Raw genomic sequence first — 12,032 nt, 5'->3', positions numbered from 1 at the left:
AAGTAGAAGTTCTCTCCTCCCTTCAGAGAAAAGTAGATCCTCCATTGATGGTCCCTTCTTTCCCCTCAGATCTCACTCATAGAGATCCTTCACGTAGGATTTTTTTTTTTTTTTTTGCCATAGTATCCTGGCTTTCCATGCCCGAAATTCTCTCATGGGCTTTTCAGCTAGACCCAAATGACTTAAGGCATGATTCTGAGGTCAGAGTGCTGTTTAAGGTATTTGTCATTCAATGATTCTGCTGTGTGGTCTGCTTCCCATGTTGGAATATTCTCTCCTTTTTATTCTATATATTATTGTTACCAGACACTTGAACTTATTTATATGACCCCTTGACAATTAATCCTATTTGTATGATCAATTAAACACTTAATGTGATCCCTTTAACAAATAAGATGGCATTATTACCACCCAGCTTATTGGGATTTGGAATCCCATGGTAAGGTTTTAGCTTTACCCTTAGTCTGTGGGAATGTATCCAGAACTATACAGCTCCTCCTTCTCTTATCCCCACTCTTGTTTTTTACTGGGATCCATTTTCAATTGACTTTATACACACGTGATTGATTCTATGTTAAGTAAAGAGTTCAAACAATGGTATTAAGGAGGAAAAAAATTAAAATATAAAAAAACTAAAATAAAAAACTGTTCCTCTACAGTCAAGACAAGGGTTGTTCAAGTCATTGCTTCTCTCAGTGTTAATTTCACTTCTACAGGTTTCCTTTTAGGTGCTTAGTTATCACAGATGGGGGAACATATGGTATTTGTCACTTTGGGACTGGCTTATTTCACCAAGTATGATATTTTTCAGATTAATATCCCATAATTTCCTTATCCAGTTTTCAATTGACAGGCATTTAGGTTGGTTCCATGTCTTAGCTATTGTTAATTGGGCTATATTAAATAGGGGGGTGCAGATAACTCTTTGATTTGCTGATTTCATTTCCCTTGGGTAATTTTCCAGGAGTGGATGGCTGGGACATGTGGTAGGACCATATTCAGATTTCTGAGGAATCTCCAAACTGACTTCCATAGTGGTTTTACCAGTTTACATTCCCACCAACAGTAGATGGTACCTTTTCCTCATAACCTCATCAGCATTTGGTTGTTTGTTGATTTCTGTATGAAAGATCTAACTGGGGTGAGGTGAAATCTTACTGTGGTTTTGATTTGCATTTCCCTGATTGCTAGTGATCCTGAGCATTTTTTCATGTGTCTGTTGGCCATTTGGATTTCCCCTTTTGAAAAATGTCTATTGAGGTCCTTGGCCCATCTCTTAACTGAGCTGTTTGTTTTGTTGTTGTGGAGTTTCTTGATCTCTTTGTAGATTCTGGATATTCATCCTTTATCAGTTGCATAGTTTGAAAATATTTTCTCCCATTCTGTCAGTTTCCTCTTCACACTTTCCTGACTGTTTCTTTTGCAGTACAGAAACATCTCAATTTGATGTAATCCCAATTGTTAATTTTGGATTTGACTGCCTGTGCCTCTGGGGTCTTTTCCAAGAAGTCTTTGACTGTGCCTATATCTTGCAGAGTTTCTCCAATGTTCTCTAATTATTTGATGGAGTTGGGTTAGAAATTTAGATCTTTAATTCATTTTGAATGGATTTTTGTGTAAGGTGTAAGGTAGGGGTCCTGCTTCATACTTCTGTATGTGGAAATCCAATTTTCCCAGCACAATTTGTTGAAGAGACTGTTCTTGCTCTGGGGATTGGTTTTAGCTCCTTGGTCAAATATAAATTGGTTGTAGATGCTTGAATTTATTTCTGGCATTTCTATTCTTTCCATTGGTATATTCATCTATTTTTGTACCAGTACCAGGCTGTCTTGATATATCTTGCAATTTGGTATTGTGATACCTTCAGCTTTGTTTATGTTGTATAAGATTGCTGTAGCTATTTGGGGTCTCCTGTGTTTCCAAATGAATTTCAGCATCATTTTTCTAGATCTGAGAAGAATATCTTTGGTATTTTGATTGGTATCACATTGAACTTGTAAATTGCTTTCAGAAGAATGGACATTATGATGATATTGATTCTTCCAGTCCATGAACATGAAAGTTTTTCCATTTCTTTGTATCTTCTTCTATTTCTTTCATTAATGTTTTGTAATTCTCATCTTAGAGAACTTTGACATCCTTGGCTAAATTTATTCCAAGGTATTTGATTTTTTTGGTAGCTATTGTTAATGGGATTAAAATCTTAACAGTTCTTTCTCAGCCATGGCATTGTCTGTATATTCAAAAGCTGTTGTTTTTGGGGTGTTGATTTTATATCCTGCTATTTTTCCAAACTCTTCTATGAGTTCCAATAATATATTAGTGGAGCCTTTTGAATCTCCTATGTATAGAAGCATGCCATCTGCAAATAGGGATAGTTTTGCCTCCTCTTTCTGATTTGAATCCCTTTGATTTCTTTTTCTTGCCTGATGGCTCTGGCTTAAACTTCCAGGACTATATTGAATAACAATGGTGAGAGTGGACACCCCTGTCTGGTTCCAGATCTCAATGGCAATGCTTTCAACTTTTCAACATTCAATTGGAAACTGGCCATGGGTTTGTCATAAATTGTCTTGATTGTGTTGATGAATATTCCTTTTAAACCTATCTTGCTTAGAGTATTCATCATGAAAATGTGTTGTATTTTGTCAAATGCTTTCTCAGCATCTATTGAGATAATCATAGGGTTTTTGTTCTTCCATTTTTTAAAGATTTATTTATTTACTTGAAAGTCAGAGTTACACAGAGAGAGAAGGAGAGGCAGAGAGAGAGAGAGAGGTCTTCCATCTGCTGGTTCACTCTCCAGAAGGCCGCAATGGCCAGAGCTGTGTTGATCCAAAGTCAGGAGCCGGAGCTTCTTCTGGGTCTTCCACATGGGTGTAGGGGCCCCAGGATTTGGGCCGTCTTCTACTGCTTTCCCAGGTCATAGCAGAGAGCTGGATCAGAAGTGGAGCAGCCGGGACTTGAACCAGCACCCATATGGGATCCTGGCACTTCAGGCAGTGGCTTTACCCACTACACCACAGCACTGGCCCCTCTTCCATTTGTTAATGTGATGTATTGATTGATTTGCGGATGTTGAACCTTCCCTACATACCTGGGATAAATCCCACTTGGTCCGGGTAAATGATCTTTTTGATGTGTTCTTGGATTTGATTGGCCAGAATTTTGTTGAGGATTTTTGAATCTATGTTCATTAGGGAAACTGGTCCATAGTTCTCTTTCTCTTTTGTGTCTTTTCTGGGTTTAGGAATTAAGGTGATGCTGGCTTCATAGAATAATTTGGGATGGTTCCCTCCCTTACAATTGCTTTGAATAACTTGAGAAGAATATGAGTAGTTCTTCTTTAAATGTCTGGTAGAATTCAACAGTGAAGCCATCTGGTCCTTGGCTTTCCTTTGTTGGTAGGGTCTTCATTATTGATTCAGTTTCCGTTTTAGTTATGGTTCTGTTTAGGTTTTCTATGTATTTATGGTTCAATTTAGGTAGATCATATGTGTCTTGGAATCTATCCATTTCTTCTATGTGTCCCCATTTGTTGGCATAAAGCTCTTTGTAGTAATTTCTGATGACTTTTTATTTCTATGGTGTCTGTTGTTATATTTCCTTTTTAATCTTTAATTTTATTGATTTGGGTATTATCTCTCATTTTTTTGCTTAGTTGATTCAATGGTGTGCCAATTTTGTTCATTTATTCAAAAAAAGCACCTCTTCATTTTGCTTATCTTTTGTATTGCTTTCTTGGTTTCAATTTTGTTGATATCTTCCTAATTCTAATTATTTCTTTTCTCCTACTTGTTTTGGGTTTAGCTTGCCATTGTTTTTCTAGATCCTTGAGGTGCATAGACAGTTCATTTATTTGTTTTTTTCCAAATTTCTTAATGTAGGCACCAAATTTATAAACTTACTCTTAACACTGTTTGTTGTATCCCATGAATTTTGGCATGTTGTATTGTTGTCTTCATTTGTTTCTAGAACTTTTTTCAATTTCTCTCTGATTTATTCTATGACTCATTGTTCATTCAAGAGCATCTTGTTCAGTTTCCATGTGTTTCTTTATGTTCTGGAGATTCCCGAATTCCTAATTTCCAGCTTCATTTCATTGTGGTATAAGAAGATGTTTGGTATTATTTCAATTTTTTTTTAATTTGCTGAGACTTGCTTTATGGCCTAGCATGTGGTCAATCTTAGAGAAAGCTCTATGCACTGGTGAGAAGAATGTGTATTCTGTGGCTCTAGGGTGGAAGGCTCTGTAGGAATCTGCTAGGTTTATTTCGTCTATGTGTTGGTTAACTTTGTTGTTTCCTTGTTGATTTTCTGTCTGGTTGATCTGTCCATTGTTGAAAGTGGGGTATTCTTGCAAGCTAACTTTTCTACACTCATTTTAGAATCAACATTCTAATTTTGTAAAAGAAAAATTATTAAAATTTTAACAGCATCTCATTTCTTGTGTAAATTCATTTAGGAAAGAACTGACATATTTAAGTTTGATTCTTTATCTCCCAAAATAGAGTTTATATCTTTTTATTTATTCAAATTTCCTTTGTGTCCTTCAGTATTTTTGTAATTTTTATAGAAATATTGCATGCATTTTAAGGTCTATTGATTTGCTCTCTCTGTCTGTCCTTCCTTGTTTCTCTCCTTTCTTCTCTCCTCTGTCCCATCTCCCCTCAGTTTTCCTTCCCTTCCACACTGCCACCCTCATTATATTTTCTTCTTTATTTTTCCCTACTGTAAATAAGATCTTTTCTTTTAGTATATTTTCTAATGGGTGATTTTTGAAATGAAAGTTATTGATTTTTAAGATTCACATAATTTAGATGAAAAAATATACTAATAAATAAATTTATTAATAGATGTCTATTTTAAAGAATTATAAAAATTTGAATGTTCATATACCTTGCTATAGGCTTCAGAAATATAACACACTGGTGCTTTTGAAGCCTCTTCTATATTCTTACAAAATGTTTCTACTGTATTTTTGTGTTTTACTTATTTAGTTAAAATACTTAATATATTATGGACAGTAATATAGCTCTGATATACAAGTTACAAATATTGCTAGTAGCTTCTTTGAATTTCATATATTTTGCTTTCACCTTTGCTTATGTAGATATTATCCTACATTTACTTTTAATTTTGTAATTTAATTTTGTAAATTTAAGATTTTTAAATTTGCATTTCATATTTACCTTGCTTAACTTACATAGAATTAATTTTTGTATAGGATATCAAGTAAGGATCTGTGTGTGTGCTTATGTGCTTTCCCAAGCACCTTTATTAAATAGGCCATCACTTTATGATCTGATACTCACTACTAGTTCTGATACACTTTTAAGTATGTATGTGTGTGGATCTGTTCCTAGGTCTTCTTCCTATTCCCCAGTTCTGTTTTTCCTTTCTTGAATGAGTAACATGGTGTCTAAAATTCTATAGCTTTATTATAAATCTTTTTTAAAAGACTGATTTATTTATTTGAAAGGTAGAGTTACAGAGAGAAAGAAAAAAGAAAGAGAGATCTTCCATTTGTTGGTTCACTCCCTAAATGGCTGCAATGGTCAGGGCTGGGCCAGGCAAATGAGGAGTCAGGAGTTTCATTCAGGTATCCTATATGGATATAGGAATCAAGGCACTTGGACTATCTTCTGCTGCTTTCTTCTGTGCATTAGCAGGGAACTGGATTAGAAGTGGAGCAACTGAGACTAGTACTGGTGCCCATATGGAATACTGGCATTGCAGACAATGATTAAACTGCTGTGCCACAATGACAGTATACATAATAAATCTTTATTTTTGCTGGTTATAGTTTTGTCAAATGTAACTCTCGAGTAACAACTCATCAACTTTTTTGTTGATGCTATTCTATATTTTAGAGTTGAATACTAAAGCAAAGTCTAATTCCTGACTTTTATTTAACTGATAGGTGACTTCTTTTCCTAAGTATTCAAAGAATTGTTTAATTCTGAAGTTCCATAACTTTATCAAGAAATGTGTTATATTCTCCATAAACTATTTCTTGAAATATGTTATACCATCTAAGTATGTTTAATGAATTTTTTATTTCTTAAATGAATTTTTCCTTTTGTAATTAATTTCTCTTCTTCAGGGATATAATTTAAATCTATTTCCTTTTTCACCCATCTTTTGTATCATTGCTCTCACATTTTTAGCACCCTTCCTTGCTGGTTTACATTTCACTTTGCATGCATTCCTCAGCTCTATATTCTTTGTCCCTTAAAGGGTTGTCAAAAAAAAAAAAAAACTATTTTCACTTTTGCTGATTACTATGTAGTTTTCTTTTTCTGTGATGGTTTTGTAGTTTTTCTTCCATTTTTCTTCTAACTTTGAAGTGCTGATTTTTTAATGTTCTCCCTTATACATAGCATTATAGGCAATGCTATTTCCTGTATAATAATGCTGTGGCATTGTGGGTAAAGCTGCCACCTGTGGTGCCATCATCTCATATGGATGTCAGTTTGAGTCCTAGCTGCTCCACTTCCAATCCAGCTCCCTGCTGATGTGCCTAGGAAAGCAGCAGAAGATGGCCCAACTCCTAGGTCCTTTGCACCCAAGGAAAACCTAGAGGAAACTCCTGGCTTCGGATTGGCCCAGGTCTAGCAGTTGGAGAACTTTAGAGAGTGAACCAGTGGATGGAAGAGCTCTCTGTCTCTCCCTCTCTCTCTGTAACTCTGCCTTTCAAATAAATAGTCATAAAAATTACTTATGTTCGGATCTTGAAAATGTTACATGCAGAAATTTAGTTATGAAAAGTTAGGGTAGAATTCAGGATCGTAGGAATGTTTTTCTGGTTTGAAATAAAGTTCTTATGACACAGGGTTTTTCTTGGATGTGTGGGCATATGTTTCTTTACTTGGATTAACATAGAAAAAGAGCTCTGATGCCAATCATAATTCAACTTGTCACCTCTTCTTACTGATTCACTCCCTGCAAGTATTTCCTCATTCTTTCTCCCCTCTGTTATCCCATGGTGTCAGACAGGGAAGGAGAGATTCCACTACCAAGTTGCGAGTTCCAAAATAAGACATTATTTGTTTTAATCTTCCCAGTGAACATCTAGTGGAAACAAACTACTTGGTCAGTTTGTGCAAGATCAAAAAGTTTTGTTGTCTTCCCTCAGTGTCTTTTTGGACTTAACCCACCCCAGTTTTTATTTGACAAAACTTTATTGGATTTGGTAACTCTCATTTGTTGTAGTTTATGATTATACATGTCCACATTTCATTGACAATGCTGTTTGAATGTATTTTTAGACTACAGTTATTCTTTGCATAGTAAATTTTAAGTGGGGGAGGGGGAATGATGAGCAGTAGTATGTCACTTTCTTAAATTTCAAAATCCATCCTCTGGAACATAATTTGTATAATGTAATCACACAGCAATACTCACTGAGTACTACAAAAATAGGACTCTTCCCAAGTCACATATGACTCTATTCATTATAGATATTACCATGAAAGGGGCCATCCATCAATATTTTAAAAATCATATTTTAAGGAAAACTTTCATTTGCTGTCCTACTCTGAAAATTCCAAAACAAATTAGGAAATGAGAATAGAATTTTATTTACCTATTAAAATAAGTGCTCCTCTCTTCAGATATGTTCGTGAGCTCCCCAGGAATCCTAAGGTATCAGATATCAAATCTGTAATGTAGCTCTCATGGGAAATAATCTGAGAATAAAAAGGAAAAACACATCGTGTCAACTGCCGAGAAAGCCAGTTTGCTGTCTCCGGAGGGGCTTCAGGAGAGAAGAAGTTGGTTCTCTATACCATCTTGGAGAGAATTTGACATTTGGGGATTTTCATGTGTAGGCTCTACGCTTTGGCTAGCAGGTAGTATTCTCCTTATGACTTGAATCCCAAACCAAATATTTTATCTTCAATCATTGATTAGTCTTTGTCCACTTCCACTGTTTCTGTAATGCTTGTGGGTTTTCACGGCACCAGCTATGAAACAGTAGCCAAATAATATCCCTTTTGGTGATCTGTAGTGTTCTTCCTACCTTTATTAACATCCATAGCTCAAAGGAGATTAATTGAAGGAACAAGAGAAGATCATCAACGTTTGGAAAGATCAAGTGGAAAAATCTAAGTTTTCCCATGTAAAGCTTTAGCTGTAGTCACTTATTATCATTTCCTCACATTCTTTCTCTAAGATCCACCTTTCCCATTCAGGATTTTTTTAACAATTTACATGGCCTTTTAAATTTGTCTGTAACTTTTACGGTGATAAAAACAGAAACACTTACAAGATTGTTACAGATGTTGAGCACCACCATCTCAAAATTGAACTTTTTATCCTTTTGGAAATAGGAAGTTGACCACTTTAATTGTGAGGCACATATTTCCAGTGTGTATTTACATGCCTTTGAGACAGAAACAGGTCAGTGAGGATTTTTTCATCAGCTCATCTATAAAACATTGTGATTTTCTGCAAAATTAAGAAAAAAATACCAAAAGGACTTACCTTAACTACTCTTATCTCTACATCCTCCAAGAACAGGATAAGGGGCACCAAAGCTCCGAGGACCACAGGGCTCAGCATCCACATGTACTGACTCATATCCCTGAGTAATTCGCCGAAATGCCGAATGGCCATGCTCCGAATACCTCCATTGCTCTGAAATGTGCACCCAGAAAAAGTGAAAGGTCTCATTTGAGGGTATTAGGGCTTCTTTCTTTCCTTAGTGATATATATTGAAATTATTCTCATTTTTTAAAAATGGTTTACCTTGGGACCGGCACCGTGGCTCACTTGGTTAATCCTCCGCCTCGGCGCCGGCATCCCATATGGGTGCCGGGTTCTAGTCCTGGTTGCTCCTCTTCCAGTCCAGCTCTCTGCTGTGGCCTAGGAAGGCAGTGGAGGATAGCCCAAGTACTCAGGCCCCTGCACCCGCATGGGAGACCAGGAGGAAGTACCTAGCTCCTGGCTTCGGATCGGTGTAGTTCTGGCCATAGGGGCCATTTTGGGGGTGAACCAATGAAAGGAAGACCTTTCTCTGTGTCTCGCTCTCTCACTGTCTAACTCTATCTGCCCCCCCCCAAAAGATTTACCTTATGTTTAAGCAGTCAACACTTCATTTTGTTTGAGTTTTTTAAAAAAATTCTTTATTTGACAGAGTGAGACAGGGGGACAGAAGGAGAGGAGGGGTGGAGAAAGAGCGAGAAAGAGGGAGAGGGAGAGGGAGAGGGAGAGGGAGAGGGAGAGGGAGAGGGAGAGGGAGAGGGAGAGGGAGAGGGAGAGGGAGAGGGAGAGGGAGAGGGAGAGGGAGAATCCATGCTGCCATCTACTGGCTCACTGTCCGAATGCCTGAAATGGTTGGAACTGGGCCCTGCTGAAGCTGGGAACCGGAACCCGGAAGACATTGTGGTAAGTGAAATCAGCAAGATGCAGAAAGACAAATTCTGCATGATCTTGAAGTAGGCAAGCATACAGGTTAAAACTGATTAGGTTGGTGAGCTGGAAGCGCATGCCTTCACCACGCCCCTGTGTGACCTCATCCCCTTACCTGGCCACACCTGGGTGCCCACCAGCCAATCAGGTCAATTAACCACTCCCCTCTGGAAGTGGGTTAAAAGCCTGGGACGCGGTGTGTCCTGGCCCTTCCCTTCTTCCCTGGCCTCTTGCCAGGAGGAGGCTTGCTGCAGCCCTGCGCCTCCAGGGCACGTGGGCCACCCGCCCTCAGCTTCCTGGCCCAGATGCTCCTCCACGTGGCTGATTCCTGGTGCTTGGTATGAACCCATATTTACCTCTCTCTCTTAAATAAAGCGCTCTGCCTCTGCTGTGCTGCCGGTGATAAGCGGTGGATAGCAGCTCGAGGTGCTTGCTGCACGTGGCTCTGGCCTGCTCTCCGAGTGGTGTGGACGCTACTCCAGTTTCCAGACTTTCCCATCTCTCCTACCTGAACTAAAGCCTCACTTTCCTAGATGCCTCTTGCACTAAATAAAAGCTTAAAACATACCATGCTGCCTCGTTTATCTGTGCCGGTATTTAGAATTCTTCTCTAAATATTAGGCAAGAACCCTCTTGGGCTTATTAATATTTGGGATTTATTAATAAGCACATGGTGAAATCGTATGGCACCCCAAATTCTGGTAGCTATGTGGCACCCCAGATACCACTTCTGGGGAACTTTAAAGGGCCACATTTTTGGTGTAAATTTTAGGGGGTCATGTCCGATTTTAATCTCACTTAGAGTGGGTTTCAAAAAAATTGAATTTATAGAAGCAGAAAGTAGAATGGTTGTTACCAGAGCCTAGGACTGAGGAATGGGGAAAAAAAACTGGGGAGATGTTTGTTAAAGGATACAAAGTTTCAATTAGAAGGAGTAATTTCTGGATATTCTTACCTATAGCACTCTAACTATCATTAAAAATATTATGGGGGGGGGAAGCCATTGTAATCCATAAACTACTTTGGAAATTTATATTTACTAAATAAAAAATTAAAAAATTAAAAAAATTATGTATAATAACTATGAAAACATGTTAATTTGTTTGACTGCACTAATCACATCACTGTGTATATCAAAATAACATGTTGCATACCTTAAATCTGTAGAATAAAAATGATTATTTCCTTCTTTAGATGTTAAGGAATTACCTACTAAAATTAAGATTGCATTAAAAATTGGTGAAAATTAAGTTTCTTGAATTTATGCTAAACTTATAAATTGAAATAATCTGCATAAATTGCAGATAATTTTCCTAAAAATGTTTAATGAAATTGTGTTGTATTCAGAGGCCAGGGGGCTTTGCAGAGTTACTACCGAACAGCAATATTAACTCTTTGGATAATGATATCCAACCAGGTTTCCAAGGGCCAAATAGTGAGTTGCTTGCAGACTAAAGATTCTAGAAGTGAAAAATTGAAAGTCAGAGGAAGAGACTAACTCCAAAAAAATGAATCACCTTCCAATTTTTAGGAAGTGTTTATCACCTCATTTTGAAAATAATTTTTATGTGCATATTCCAACTACTGTATGACCTTGACCAAATATTGAGTTCCCTTTGCTACAGTTTATTTATATGTAAGCAGGATGATAGAATTCCTTAGAAAATTATTCAAGGTAGATTATGTAAATCCCTTACAACAGTGCCTAGTACACAGTAAATGCTAAATGAATTCTGGTCACTATTCTTATTACTATCGATATGTCTATGAAAATCGTTTTTGCTACTAAATTTCTTCTTTTCACTATTTAATAATATTTTGTTCTTCACTGAAATAATTAAGAACTTATATAAATTTTGACAAGACAGTTTATTAAATAATTGTCTCTCAGTATCCATGGGGGATTGGTTTTAAGGGGCCTCTGTGGTTACCATGTCTTCCGACACTCAGCCCTTATAGAAAATGGTGGAGTATTTGCCTTTAACCTATGCATTCATCTCATACTTTAAATCATCTGAGGATGACGTATTATCTCATATGGTGTAAATGGTAGGCAAATAGTTGCATCCATTTGGGGAGTGAACCAGTGGAAGGAAGATTCTCTCTCTCTCTGTCACTCTGCCTTTCAAGTAAATAAATCTTTTTTAAAAATACTTTAGAAAGTATTTCACCAGAAAGTTGTGCATTTTGAAAATTGTCATTTTATATGGTAATTGTATTTCAGAAATGAGAATGAAATAACTATATTTTTGTAAATAGGAATATTTTGTATGCCATGGGAAATCCATGTACAGTTAGCCTTGTGAGATGTGGGTTCCACAATCAAAAATGTGATGGTTTTGTCTGTGTTGAACATACAGGCTGTTTTTCATTGTTGTGTTCTCTGAGGAAGATGTCGCAGTGAGAGGTAGCACAATGATTTGAACCCAGACAGTCCAGATACAGGGTTAACCAGTGTGTATCCGGCATGCTACAATTCCTCCTTCATCCAAGAAAACAGACTGTATTTTTAACTTCCTTTCTTATATGCAGATTCTCACAGTGTAGTTTAAAAGGAGCAGTATTAACCAGTTGGGTATTAGTTCTGGAATAGAAATGGTAGTTGGCCGGCGCTGCCG

The 12,032-nt window shown here is 37.1% G+C and overlaps 1 protein-coding gene across 6 annotated transcripts in view; it reads right to left on the bottom strand.

Annotated features, from left to right (window-relative positions):
- Positions 1 to 12,032, bottom strand: part of MROH9 (maestro heat like repeat family member 9) — a 107,706-nt gene that overhangs the window by 16,183 nt on the left and 79,491 nt on the right. For 5 of the 6 annotated variants that reach the window (XM_051857125.2, XM_051857126.2, XM_051857124.2 and 2 more), the window contains 4 exons: positions 8,752 to 8,868; positions 8,488 to 8,640; positions 8,270 to 8,386; positions 7,589 to 7,691 (listed from right to left, as the gene is read on the bottom strand). In XM_051857125.2, coding sequence (XP_051713085.1) covers positions 7,589 to 7,691; positions 8,270 to 8,386; positions 8,488 to 8,640; positions 8,752 to 8,868 — 490 coding nt within the window. The remainder of the gene's footprint in view (positions 1 to 7,588; positions 7,692 to 8,269; positions 8,387 to 8,487; positions 8,641 to 8,751; positions 8,869 to 12,032) is intronic. The other variant, XM_008264098.3, reaches the window with a different exon arrangement.

The sequence above is a fragment of the Oryctolagus cuniculus genome, chromosome 7 (assembly GCF_964237555.1).
Source record: "Oryctolagus cuniculus chromosome 7, mOryCun1.1, whole genome shotgun sequence".
Classification (NCBI taxonomy): Eukaryota; Metazoa; Chordata; class Mammalia; order Lagomorpha; family Leporidae; genus Oryctolagus; species Oryctolagus cuniculus.
The sequence above is the reverse complement of the archived record's forward strand: the minus strand, read 5'-3'. Positions and strand labels throughout refer to the sequence as shown.